Here is a 13,556-nt window from a genome sequence, read left to right as displayed (position 1 = left end):
GCACTTTGGGAGGCCTTGGTGGGCAGATCAGGAGGTCAGGAGTTCAACATGGTGAACCCCCGTCTCTACTAAAAATACAAAAATTAGCTGGTCCTGGTGGCATGCACCTGTAGTCCCAGCTTGAGGAAGAAGAATCGTTTGAACCCGGGAGGTGGAGGTTGCAGTAAGCTTAGACCGTGCCACTGCACTCCAGCCTGGGCAACAGGGCAAGACCCCGTCCCAGCTGGGACTACAAGTGCATGCCACCAGAGGAGAGGAAGACTCAAACCTTTGTCTCACAGAGGGGTACAGCCCTAACCCCTTGAATCAAACCCTAACAGTGATGTTGCTTGGCTCCTGGTGTTTTAAAATGTCTTAAAGTTACTGTAATAACATTTAAAAATTAAGAGTCCCACTCTTGTTAAAAAAAAAAAAAAAAAAAAGAAAGAAAAGAAAAAAGAAAAAGAAAAACTAGGCCCTAATGCATGGTCTCATACCTATAAATTCAGCACTCTGGGGGGCCAAGGTGGGTCACACCTGTAATCCCAGCACTTTGGGAAAATAAGGCCGGAGGATCGCTTGAGCCCAGGAGGTCAAGGCCGCAGTGAGCTATGATTGTACCACTGCACTCCAGCCTGGGCAACAGAGTGAAACCCCATCTCTAATAATGAGTAAAATTTGAAAAATCAGAAGTTCTGGCAACACATGGCCCCTGGTTTGCAGCGCACCAGCCAGTACAGCCTGAGGAGTAAGCAGCCACTGTGGGTGGGACTGGGCATGGCCATAGCCCTCAGTGCCCACCACTCCCTGTCCCCTTCCTCCAGGCCCGTGTCTGAATGACACTGCCTGACTGTCCTGTGGGTATCTAAGTTTTTGAATCCTCAATCCCTAGATTAGACCCTTCCTCACCCTACCTGATCTTTCTGGTTCCGCAGGAAGACGCATTTGCCCCCAGGCGCTTCCCAGGAAAGGCTCTGACTAGAGGACAATTAACCAAAAGCAGTGTCATGGTTTGGCTGTGTCCTTAACCCAAATCTCATCTTGGATTTTAGTTCTGATTCTCACGTTTCATGGAAGGGACCTGGTGGGAGGTAATTAAATCATGGGGGCTGTTCCCCTCATGCTGTTCTCATGTTAGTGAGTGAGTTACCATGAGATCTGATGGTTTCATAAGGGTTTTTTCCCCTTTGCTCCACACTTCTCCCTCCTGCTATCATGTAAAGAAGGAAGCGTTTGCTTCCCTTTTTGCCATGATTGTAAGTTTCCTGAGGCCTCCCCAGCCATGTGGAACTATGAGTTAGTTTTTTGCCCGGTGGGGGTTGTTTTTAGACAGTGTCTGGCTCTGTCACCCAGGCTGGAGTGCAGTGGCACCATCTCAGCTCACTGCAACCTCCACCTCCCAAGTTCAAGCAGTTCTCCTGCCTCGGTCTCCCCAGTAACTGGGATTATAGGTGCCCGCCACCACACCCAGCTAATTTTTGTATTTTTAGTAGAGACGGGGTTTCACCATGTTGGTCAGGCTGGTCTCGAACTCCTGATCTCGTGATCCACCTGCCTTGGCCTACCAAAGTGCTGGGATTAGTCATGAGCCACTGCACCCAGCCATGTGAGTTAGTTAAACCTCTCCTTTGTAAATTTCCCAGTCTTGGGCAGTTCTTTATAGCAGCGTGAAAACGGACTAATGCACCAGGTAAATTGAAGCAGCTGGAATGTGAAGGCACCAGGCCTTTGCCACCCGTAGCCCTGCAGGAACAGGAAAGGGCCTGGAGGGAGGTGGAGGTATAAAGAGGGGTTCACCTGGTGGGCACTGTGATTATGGAGGGACAGCGTGGGGCAAGAGAGTTCCCCAACCTTGCCCTTCCGCACGCTGTCACCTGCCAGTGCTGCCCATGGCCCAAATCCACCCATAATGTGGAGGGCAAGGGACCCCAGGGGAGGAGGAGGGTGTATAACAGAGAGTCAACAGCTCCATCCCAGCCTTAGAACCCTCCACCCTGTGAGGCAGGGATCCCAAATCACCCCAGCATCTCCTTGGATCTCCTCTTGTCCTGACCTGATACTTAATCCAAGACTCAATTTATTCCTCTACCTCGTCCACAGATAATTTCTTTTCCTTTCTTTTTTCCTTCCTTCCGTCTCTCCCTCCTTACTCCCTCCTTCCCTCCCTTCTTCCTTCCTTTCTCTTTTTCTTCTCCCTCCCTTCCCTTCCCTTTCTTTGCTTTTCTTTCCCTTTCCTTCCCTTTTTCCTTTCCTTTCCTCTGTCCTTCCCTTTCCTTCCTTTCCCTTCCCTTCCTTCCCCTTCCCCTCCATTCCTTTTACCCCCCTTCCCTTCCTGTCCTTTCTCTTCCCTCTGTCACCCAGGCTGGAGTACAGTCATGTGATCATAGCTCTACTGTAGCCTTGACCTCCTAGGCTCAGGTGATCCTCCTGCCCCAGCCCCCTGAGTAGCTGGTACTACAGGCACGTGCCACCATGCCTGGCTAATTTGTTAATTATTAATATTTGTAGAGATGGTGTGTCCCTACGTTCCCAGGCTGGTCTCAAATTCCTGGGCTCAAGTGATCCTCCCACCTCAGCCTCCCAATGTGCGGGGATTATAGGCGTGAGCCATCTCGCCCGGCCCCACCAGTGATTTTTGCTTCTTGCTCCAACAGCACTGCTGAGGGACTGAGGAGACGGAGAGGAGGAAGGAAGCTGGTGGGACTTAAGTGTCCTTGGCCTTGGGGAGATGCTGGACCAGCCCTGAGCCACCTGCCTCAGGATGCCTCTGACCTGAGGACAGTTGGTTTTCATAAACTGTAGTTGAGTTGGACCTTCCTGTCACTCACTACTGTACTTGGTCTTGATAGATTTCCCCAAATTCATTTGAAGAAGGAAGTAATTAAAAAGCAGGCCAGGGTTAGCACATGCCTGTAGTCCCAGCACTGTGGGAGGCTGAGGCAGGAGGATAGCTTAAGGCCAGGAGTTTCAGAGTAGCCTGGCAACAAAACAAGACCCTGTTTCTACACAAAATTTTTTAAAATTAGCTAGGTGCAGTGGCTCACGTCTGTAATCCCAGCACTTTGGGAGGCCGAAGCACGAGGATGGCTTGAGCCTAGGAGTTCAAGACCAACCTGGGCAATATAGTGAAACCCTGACTCTACTAAAAATTTAAAAATTAGTTGGGCGTGGCGGTGCATGACGGCTACTTGGGAGGCTGAGGTGGGAGGATTGCTTGAGCCCAAGAGGTTGAGGCTGCAGTGAGCTATGATCACACCACTCCAGCCTGGGTGACAGAGGAAGACTCTGTCTCCAAAAATAAAAGCCGGATGCAGTGGCTCATGCCTGTAATCCTGGCACTTTGGGAGGCTGAGGTGGGTGGATCAGCTGACTCAGGAGTTTGAGACTGGTCTAGCTAACATGGTGAAACGTGAAACCCCATCTCTACTAACAATACAAAAACTAGCTGGGCATTGTGGCACGTGCCTGTAATCCCAGCTATTCAAGAGGCTGAGGCAGGAGAATCGCTTGAACCCGGGAGGCAGAGGTTGTAGTGAGCCCAGATTGTGCTATTACACTCCAGCCTGGATGACAGAGAGAGACTCCATCGCAAAAATAAATAAGGCCGGGTGTGGTGGCTCACGCCTGTAATCCCAGCACTTTGGGAGACCGAGGCAGGCGGATCACCAGAGGTCAGGAATTCAAGACCAGCCTGGCCAACATGGTGAAACCCCATCTCTACTAAATATATATCTATATATACAAAAATTAGCTGGGCATGTTGGTGGGTACCTGTAATCCCAGCCACTCGGGAGGCTGAGAGGTGGGAGAATCGCCTGAACCCAGGAGGTGGAGGTTGCAATGAGCCGAGAATGCGCCCCTGCACTCCAGTCTGGGCAACAAAGCGAGACTCCATCTCCATAAATAAATCAATAAAATATTTTAACATGATCACCTCTGTTTAAAACAAAAAAGTAAGAAATCTAATAGATTGCAAAAAGTAAATCAACCCTTTTTACACTAATACAGTTTCTGTGTCACTCATATATCTATGAGCAGTTGGTGGGGTTGGGGCTGGGGGAATATCCAAGGATACTCACGAAACAGTTCCTGGGGTGTAATCTGCCTGGCTCCTGCCCCATCCTCCACAGTGGATGATGGCAGTGAGGAGGGTGCCCACCCACCCAGTGATTGGTGTGAAGCTTGCTCTATGCTTCAGCCTTCTTGTGACTCATCGGCAGGGACACAGGGGATGTGGAAAGGTTCCAGGCATCTCAGGCTTTGGAATTCTGTGAGGCTGAGGGCATATCTGTTCAAGCACATGGGCTTTGGGCATGCCCCACATCTGCATGGACCCACCTGCAGGTACTGGAACCTTGGCTGGGCAGAGCCCCGCTTCACTCAGCTCTCAGGACTTGCTCAGCCATCTCTTCCTACAGGAAGTCCTCCTGGGCTCCTCCTAAGCTCTCACATCAGGGGCTGGCAGGGAGCCTCATGCAGGGGGATGCTGAGGTATGCCCCCACTGAGCCTCTGTGTGCCTGCAGTAGGCTGAAGGCAGTAGTGCTGCTATTAAAACCATACCCCAGGCTGGGCACGGTGGCTCACGCCTATAATCCCAGCACTTTGGGAGGCCGAGGCAGGTGGATCACAAGGTCAGGAGATAGAGAGCATCCTGGCTAACATGGTGAAACCCCATCTACTAAAAATACAAAAATTTGCTGGGCATGGTGGTGCACGCCTGTAATCCCAGCTACTGGGATGGCTGAGGCACGAGAATTGCTTGAACCTGGGCAGTTGCAATAAGCTGAGATCGAGCCACTGCACTCCAGCCTGGTGGCAGAACGAGACTCCTAACAAAAAAAGAAACCATACCCGAGGCTGGGAATGGTGGCTCGTGTTAGTCAATTCTCCTATTGCTATCAAAAACTGCCAGAGACTAGGTAATTTACAAAGAAAAGAGGTTTAACTGGCTCGTGTTTCTGCAGGCTGTATAGGGAGCATGGCTAGAGTGCAGTGGTGCGACGAAACTTATAATCATGGTGGAAGATGAAGGAGGAGCCAGCACTTCACATGGCTGCAGCAGGAGGAATGAGAGAGAGGGGAGGGGTGCCACACACTTGAAAACAACTAGCTCTCACAGGAACTCACTCTCATGATGACAGCTCCAAGGGGGATGATGTTAAACAATGAGAAACCGCCCCCATGATCCAATCATCTCCCACCAGGCCCCACCTCCAACACTGGGGATTACAATTGAGCATGAGAAGCTGGGCGAGGTGGCTCACACCTGTAATCCCAGCATTTTAGGAGGCCGAGGCAGGTGGATCACCTGAGGTCAGAAGTTTGAGTCCAGCCTAGCTAACCTGGTGAAACCCCGTCTCTACTAAAAATACAAAAATTAGCCAGGCACAGTGGCAGGTGCCTGTAATCCCAACTGCTTGGGAGGCTGAGGCAGGAGAATCTCTTGAACCCAGGAAGTGGAGGTTCCAGTGAGCTGAGATTGCACCATTGCACTCCAGCCTGGGCGACGGAGTGAGACTCCCATCTCAAAAAAAATAAATAGCAATTGAACATGCGATTTGGGTGGGGACACACATCCAAACCATATTATGCCTATACTCCCAGCACTTTCAGAAGCCAAGGTGGGAGGATTGCTTGAGCCCAGGAGTTCGAGAACAGCCTGAGCAACACAGTGAGACCCTGTCTCTACAAAAAGTAGAAAAAAATTAGCCAGGTGTGGTGCGTTCCTGTAGTCCCCTCCAAAAAAAAAAAAAACGGAAAAAAGAATACCAGAAACCAGAGCTGAACAGTAGTTAAAATGGTAAAAACAGATTTTATTCAGGAACTGTTGCAATAAGGTAAAGAGACCTCAGTATAGAACTGGGCTCAATTCTGAATACAGCAGGACAAGTGGAGACTTCCAACCCAGGAGCAGGTTGGAGTGGGGTGGGGAAGTGGGTGGCTGGGTGGAAAAATACCAAGGGGTGGGGGGTTCTGGTTGAACTGACTGCCAGGATCCTGGCTGAAGGCAGGCGAGAGTGATCAGAGGGCACCTGGCAGGTGGTGGGAGAGGAGGGATTTGATCCGATATCAAGGGTGGGGATTCTGGTTAAACTGACTTGACAGGATTCTTGCTATAGCTGGGCAACGCAGAGACGGGCACAGATGCTCGAAGGTCAAGGCTGAGTGGAGAAGAGGCTGAAGTCCCAACAAGGAAAGAGAAAGACCATGTTTCCAGCCCTGCATGCTTCTCCATCAGCACCTGAGACCCCACTGCCACCTGCTCCTTCCCATTCCATTTTGAAAACATGGACTTGATCTAGCCCTGCCTGGTGGACACACGTTTGTGGGTGCCAGGAGGGAGGAATCTGCTCCTCCTTTCTGCCCTGACAGCCCCTAGTGGACAGTCACTCCCAGCAGGCCTTGCAGCTGCCAGGACGGGAGATTGTGGTGGACTCCGAACTGGGACAGGGAGGACAGGCTTCTTCTGGAAGGGCAATGGGCAGGTGGTATCCTGGTCTTTCACAGTTGTGTCAAGGACCACAGAACCAAGCCACATTCTCCCCATGCTGATGTTCCCAAAGGGATCAGTTTCCTGCTGAACAGTAATTCCCATTTATAGGGAATTATTGGGCAGTGCCTCATGCCTGTAATCCCAGCACTTTGGTGGGTGGGGTAGGGGTGTGCTCAGGTGGGAGGATTGATTGAGCCCAGGAGTTTGAGACCAGCCTGGGCAACATAGCAAGACCTCACCTCTACAAAAAAATTAAAAATTAGCTGGGCATGGTGATGAGAGCCTCTAGTCCCAGCTACTCAGGAGGCAGAGACAGGAATGAGCCCAAGTTTAAGGCTGCAGTGGCTATCACTGCACCACTGCATTCCAGCCTGGGCAATAGAGAGCAAGACCCTGTCTCACCTAAAAACAACACAATTCCAGTTTCCACAGCTTAACTCTGTCACCTTGAAGTCTTGTCACCTCCTACTTGGTTCCCTTAAACAGCCTTTGGATGGCTTCCTGCTGTCCATCCAGACCCCATGCCACACCCCCATCCACCTTGGCAAGTCATAACCTCCCCCCCTGCCTGATGCCTTTCATGGCCGCCACGGACCCCCTACATGAGCAAGAAGTTGCAACCACAGGACCACTGAAGACCCCTGGATTTGCCCCCAGCTTCCACCTCAGGCTCTTGCTCAGGACAGACGCCCCCACAACCACTGCATCCCCTTCTCTGCCACCTTTTGCACCTGTCCCCATGCAGGCCAGGGACCTCCTTGTTCTACCATCCCTCGATTCCTGGCTTGTGTCTCTGAGGCTGCACCTCACGGATGGGACTTCAGGGAGCCTTGCCCTACCCCAGGCCTGATGCCATGTGCTGGAGGCCCTAGCTGCCATGACAGCCAGCAGCCTGGTGCAGGAGCTTAAGCTGAGGCTGGAGTGGGGTCTGCCTTCCTGGTGCCCCCACCCACCTCTGTCACCCACCCTCCAGTGCCCTCCAGGGGAGAGAAAGCTTCCCCATAATAGGTCAGTCACTGGCTGGGCCGAGCAGCTATGTCCATATGGGTATCTGCTTTTCTTGTTCTTGCTGTTTCCTGCACAAGCCCAGGCAGGTGGTGTCTCTGGGGCAGACTGCCAGTCACCTCTCTCCTCCTTCCTCCTGCTCATGTAAGCAGGAGGGTCACAGGTGCTCCAGCCGCAGACATAGGCTGCTGGACCTCCTCTTTCCCTAAGCCGCCTCCAGTTGGCAGAAGTCCTGGTGACCTGCATGCGGGAGATGTGGGGGGCATACTCTGTTTTCAGGGATTTGTTTGTTTTTGAGATGGAGTCTTGCTCTGTCATGCAGGCTGAAGTGCAGTGGCACGATCTCAGCTCACTGCAACCTCTGCCTGCCGGGTTCAAGAGATTCTCTTGCCTCAGCCTCCCGAGTAGCTGGGACTACAGGTGCCTGTCACCACGCCCAGCTAATTTTTGTATTTTCAGTAGAGATGGGGTTTCACCACATTGGCCAGGCTGGTCTTGAACTCCTGACCTCAGGTGATCCTCCCACCTTGGCCTCCCAAAGTGCTGGGAATTTGAGCCACTGCACCCAGCCTGTTTTCAGTTTTTGATGGAATGGGATTGGATTCCTTTGTCTGATGTTCCTCATGTTTCCAGCCCACCAGGTGCCCTGTGGGGAGGCAGGTAATTGGCAGAACTTGTATCTAAAACTCCACCCACCAAGTCAAAAAGGGGCGTCAGGCCAGGGGCGGTGGCTCGTACCTGTAACCCCAGCACTTTAGGAGGCTGAGGCGGGAGAATCACTTGAGCCGAGGAGTTCAAGATCAGCTGGGCAACAAAAAAAATAATAAATAAGCCAGGCATGGTGGTATGTGCCTGTAGCCTGAGTCGTTCAGGAGGCTGAGGTGGGAGGATCCCTTGAGCCCAAGAGTTGGAGGCTGCAGTGAGCTATGATTGCACCTGCACTCCAGCCTGAGCAACCGAGTGAGACCCTGTCTAAAAAACAAAAAAAAAGGCAGCCAAAGGTAACCATCACTCACCCCCCACAAACAGTCAGGTTCCTGTTGCTACCTTATGGGGGACTGTCGCTACCAGACTCCACTAGCCAGAACTACACCATGGTCTCAGGGCAGGCTGCTGAGCGGCAGAACTCGAAACACAGATCGATGAGTGAGTGATGCATTAAGGTCATGCTCCCAGGGGGTGCTGGAGTAAGAGAAGCGGGCCAAGGAAGGAGAGGAAGTCAAGTAGAGATGCAGCCCCCAGCAAAATCCTGTAAGGGAGACTGGGCTTGGTGGTTCACGCCCCTAATCCCAGTGCTTTGGGAGGCTGAGGCAGGAGGCCTGCCTGATTCCAGGAGTTCAAGACCAGCCAGGGCAACATGTGAGACCCCCCCCATCTCTACAAAACAAGTTTTTTTGTAATTAGCCAGGTGTGGTCCTGTAGACCCAGATACTCAGGAGGCTGAGGCAGGACTGCTTGAGCCCAGGAGGCTGAGGCTGCAGTGGCAGAACCACTGCACTCCAGCCTGGGCAGCAGAGTGAGACTCTCTCAAAAAAGAAAGAAAGAAAAAGAAATGAACCCCTGGCCAGGTACAGTGGCTCACACCTGTACTCCCTGCAGTTTGGGAGGCTGAGGTGAGAGGACTGCTTGAGCCTGGGAGTTTGAGACCAGCCTGGGGAAGAGTGAGACCTTGTCCATATAGAAAAAAAAAAAAAAAAAAAAAAGAAAAGAAAAAGAAAAAATTACAGGCATGAGCCAGGTGCGGTGGCTCATGCCTGTAATCCCAGTGCTTGGGGAGGCTGAGTTGGGAGGATCACTTGAGCTCAGGAGTTTGAGACCAGCCTGGGAGAAAGAAAAGAGGGAAAGAGAGGAAAGAGAGGAAGGAAGGGAGGGAGAGAGAGAGAGGGAGGGAGGGAGGAAGAGAGAAAATAAAGAAAAGGAAGGGAGGGAGGGAGGAAGGGAAAGGAAAGGAAGAAAGAAAGAGAAAGAAAGGAAAAGGAAGGAAGTGAAAGGAAGGGGGAAGGGGAAAGAAAAGGAAAAGGAGTGAAAGGGGAAAGGAAGGGAAGAAAAGGAAGAAAGGAAGGAAAGAAAAACAAAGAAAAGAAAGGGGAGCCCCATGGAAGGACACAAAATCCGGAGGTGAAAACACCAAGACAAGGACATTGTATTTCTATATTTTATTTTTTGTTTCTGTTTCTCACTTACCAACACATGTGTAAAATGTAGCAGGTGTGTTAGTAAAGGAGAAGCAGCTGGGGAGAAGCAGCCACACGTGAAGAGTCAGGTGGAGCAGGAAGTGACTGGGGGCAGAGGTGGCGGGTGGCCTCCTCCCCACCCCACCTTCCCACAAGGCACCAGCAACTGCTGCTGCTCACAGCCCCTGCCTCAGACGATTTGGTAAACGTGATAAAGAGCATTGCTCCCAATCCTTGTCCCAGACATTCTTCCCCCAGCCCCAGCCACGGGGCAGGGTCTGCTCAGGCAGCGCTCCAAACCCCCATAGCCTGACACAGGAGAAATATGCCCCAGTCTCCCCATGCCCACCCCTGGGCGGCATCTGAGAAGCACGAAGCTGGTGGAGTCCGGGGGCCACAGTGAGGCTACCCCAGAGCTCCTTCTGGGGGACCCTCCTTCCAGACTTTGGAGAGCTCTCCCAGAATGCCCTCTGCTTCAGCCACAGGCTCTTATTCAAGAGGACATTAATGGGGACTGGGGAGACTGGGGGACATGGCAGCAAAGGCCAAGAACCTGCCTCCAAAGCCCGCCAGAGCCCCTGGTTCCCTGGAGGGAAGGTTCCACCTTCCACCCAGAGCAGGACTTCCTGGCTTCGATTTGCACATTGACCCCGTGAACAGTCTGACCCTGTGTTGATGAACACAGGCGTTTTCATCAGAATTATACCCACCCTGATGAATTTTCATCTTAAAAAGGATTTTCAAGGCAAATGCCACTGAGGACGATTCAATGCCTTGATCAGTTTCTACATAGTGCAAACAAGTTTGCTTTCTCCCCGAGTATCTCCTTGGGATCATTTTCACCAGGATTGAAGCTTTTCCATGTGTGTCTCACCACATCTTTGATTCCCTGGTAGGTGTCCTGTCTTCGTCCAGTGTCATTCACTGTCTCGCCACTGGGAGTTTTTCCTCTTTTGTAATAAGTCCAGTTTTCCCAGGGGGGAAATTTTTGGCAGGCCCCTCAAAGGGCAGAGAAACGTGTCCCGCGTGCTGTTTCAGCCCCAGTCTGCTTCTCTTTTGGCGGATGTTCTTTTTTTCTTTTTCTGGCGGCCAATCTGTGAACCTTGGTATTTCTCAGGGAATCCGGGAATGATGATGAGGATGGAAGCCTTTTATTCCAGGGATATTCCAGGATGCCTCCAGCGCCCACGAACCCGGGTCAAGGAGCTTTTCAGGTGGAGGCGGGTGGGGGATCCCCTTCCGACCAGGCAGCCCTGATCATGGCCTCACAGCGCCTTGTCTGGGGGCGCAGTGGCCGCTGCGGCCTGGTCCGCGCGGACCGGGCCGCCGAGGGCCGCGGGCCGTGAGGCGCGCAGCAGGCCAAGGCCCCGGGAGCGGCCCGCGCCGTGCAGCTGGCGCTCGTGGCGGCGGATCTGCACCTTGTGTCGGAAGCGCTCGCCGCAGTCCTCACACACGTAGGGCCGCTCGCCCGAGTGCGTGCGCCGGTGGCGCAGCAGGTTGGAGGAGACGCTAAAGCGTTTGCCGCAGTCCCCGCAGGCGTAGGGTCGTTCCCCCGTGTGCGTGCGCTGGTGCTGCACGAGCGCTGAGCTCTCGCTGAAGCGCTTGGCGCAGTAGGAGCAGGCGTAGGGTTTCTCACCGGTGTGGATGCGCTGGTGCGTCACCAGGTTCGAGTGCTGCGAGAAGCCCTTGCCGCACTCACCGCAACGGTGTGGCCGCTCGCCCGTGTGCGTGGCCTGGTGGCGCACCAGGTCCGTGCTGCGGCTGAAGCCCTTGCCGCACTCCCCGCAGATGGTCGGCCGGTCTCGGGCGCGCCGTCGCCGCCGCTGCCGCGCGGGGGTCAGCGCTGCGCTGCCCGCTGGGCCTGGGATGGCCACTACTGCCGGCGCGGCCACGGCGGGCAGCACCATGAGCTCCTGCAGCACCACGTAGCCCGGAGGGGCTACCACGACCGCGGCTGGAGCCCCGGGGACCGCCGCTCCGCCGCCTCCTGCGGCTGGCACAAGTTCAAGCTGTAGCTCCGGCTGCACCGGGGTTAGCTCCAGCTGCACCTCTTGCTGCTGGGCGCCCAGCTCCACCGGGGTCAGCTCCAGCTGCACCTCCTGCTGCTCCAGCTGCTGCTGCTGTAGCTGCTGCTGCTGCTCCAGCTGTTGCTCCAGCTGCTGCAGCTGCTCCTGCAATTTGAGCTGCAGCTGCCGCTGCTCCTGCTGCCGCTCCAGCTCCTGCCGCTGCTGCTCCAGCTCCTGTTCTGACCCCAGGTCCACCGGCATGAGCTCCAACTCCACCTCTTCCTCCTCCTCGGGCTCCAAGGGAGGAGGCTGCAGCTGTTGCTGTTGCAATTGTTCCTGCTGCTGTTGCTGCTGCTGCTTCAGCTGTTCCTGCTGCTGTTGGAACTGTTGCTGCTGTAATTGTTCCTGCTGCTGTAGCAGCTGCTGCTGTTGTAACTGTTCCTGCTGTTGCTGCAGCAGCTGTTGCTCTTGCACTTGCTGCCGTAGCTGTTCCTGCTGCTGCTGCAGCAGTGGCTGCACTTGCTGTTGTAACTGTTCCTGCTGCTGCTGCTGCAGCAGCTGTTGCGTTTGCACTTGCTGCCATAGCTGTTCCTGCTGTTGCTGCAGCAGCTGTTGCTCTTGCACTTGCTGCTGTAGCTGTTCCTGCTGCTGCAACACCTGTGGCTCTAGTGCTTGCTGCAGCTGCAACTGCTCCTGCTGCTGCTCTTGCACTGGCTGTGGCTGTGGCTGTTGCTGCTGGTACATTAGCTGCAGTTCTGGTTTCAGTTCCTGATGGTGCATGGATAGGTGTTTTTCCTGTAGTTGAGACAGCTGCTGGTGCCCATCTTGCTGCTGCTGCTGCAGTTCTGGGTGTGGCTGTGGCTGTTGAAGCTGCTCATGCTGCTGCTGCAGCTCGGGCTGCTGTTCTGACTGCTGCAGTGGCAACTCCCGCTGTCCTGGCTGGGCTTCCTCAGCGATTTCACTGGCCCCCACCAGGGCTGAGACTGCTGGCCGCTGTGGACTGCTGCTCCCCTCCTGAGGCTCTTCCTCCTCCTGACTCTCGCTCCCACCACTGCCACCTGTAGAAGAAATGGCAGGAAGCCAAGAGAGAAAGATCTACAGGAAGCTCTCTGGTCCAGACCCCAGGACCTGCCCCTTAACCTGCCCTCAAAGACACACTAACACACTCTTAGCAGGAGCCCAAAAGTGCTGGATTAAGTAACAATAGCAGCCCAGCAGAAACTAAAATGCTGCAGGGGAGGGGAGTGGCTTGGAAATGTGCCCAGGTAGCCAGGTGTGGTGGCTCATGCCTGTAATCCCAGCACTTTGGGAGGCCAAGGTGGGCAGATCATGAGGCCAGGAGATCAAGACCATCCTGGCCAACATAGCAAAACCCATCTCTACTTAAAAAAACAAAAAATACAAAAATTATCCAGATGTGGCAGTGCATGCCTGAAATCCCAGCTACTCGGAAGGCTAAGACAGGAGAAATGCTTGAACCCAGGAGGCGGAGGTTGCAGTGAGCCATGATCCTGCCACTGCACTCCAGCCTGGGTGATGAGTGGGACTCCATCTCAACAGAAAAAAAACAAAAAACATGCCCAGGTAGCCAGGCACAGTGGCTCATGCTTGTAATCCCAGCACTTTGGGAGGCTGAGGCAGGTGGATTGCCTGAGCTCAGAACTTGCTCAGGAGTTTGAAACCAGCCTGGGCAACATGCCAAAACCCCATCTCTATAAAAGTACAAAAAATTAACCGGGCATGGTGGTGGGTGCCTGTAGTCCCAGCTACTCAGGAGGCTGAGGCAGGAGAATCTCTTGAACCGAGGAGGTGGAGGTTGCAGTGAACTGAGACAGTACCACTGCACTCCAGCCTAGGCAAAAAAGAAGGGGAGGAAGGGGAGAAAGGGGAGGAAGAGG

The 13,556-nt window shown here is 53.6% G+C and overlaps 1 protein-coding gene across 5 annotated transcripts in view; it reads right to left on the bottom strand.

Annotated features, from left to right (window-relative positions):
- Positions 1-9,619: 9,619 nt before the first annotated feature.
- ZNF853 (zinc finger protein 853) overlaps positions 9,620-13,556 on the bottom strand; it is a 9,433-nt gene continuing 5,496 nt past the window's right edge. For 2 of the 5 annotated variants that reach the window (XM_032266549.1, XM_032266548.1), the window contains exon 3: positions 9,620-12,716. In XM_032266549.1, coding sequence (XP_032122440.1) covers positions 10,918-12,716 — 1,799 coding nt within the window. In that variant the 3' untranslated portion in view covers positions 9,620-10,917. The remainder of the gene's footprint in view (positions 12,717-13,556) is intronic. The other 3 variants (XM_032266551.1, XM_032266552.1, XM_032266550.1) reach the window with 3 other exon arrangements.

The sequence above is a fragment of the Sapajus apella genome, unplaced genomic scaffold (genome assembly GCF_009761245.1).
Source record: "Sapajus apella isolate SASKATOON/1434 unplaced genomic scaffold, GSC_monkey_1.0 scaffold159, whole genome shotgun sequence".
Taxonomy (NCBI): domain Eukaryota; kingdom Metazoa; phylum Chordata; class Mammalia; order Primates; family Cebidae; genus Sapajus; species Sapajus apella.
Note: the sequence above shows the minus strand (reverse complement) of the source record. Positions and strands in the feature narration are given on the sequence as shown.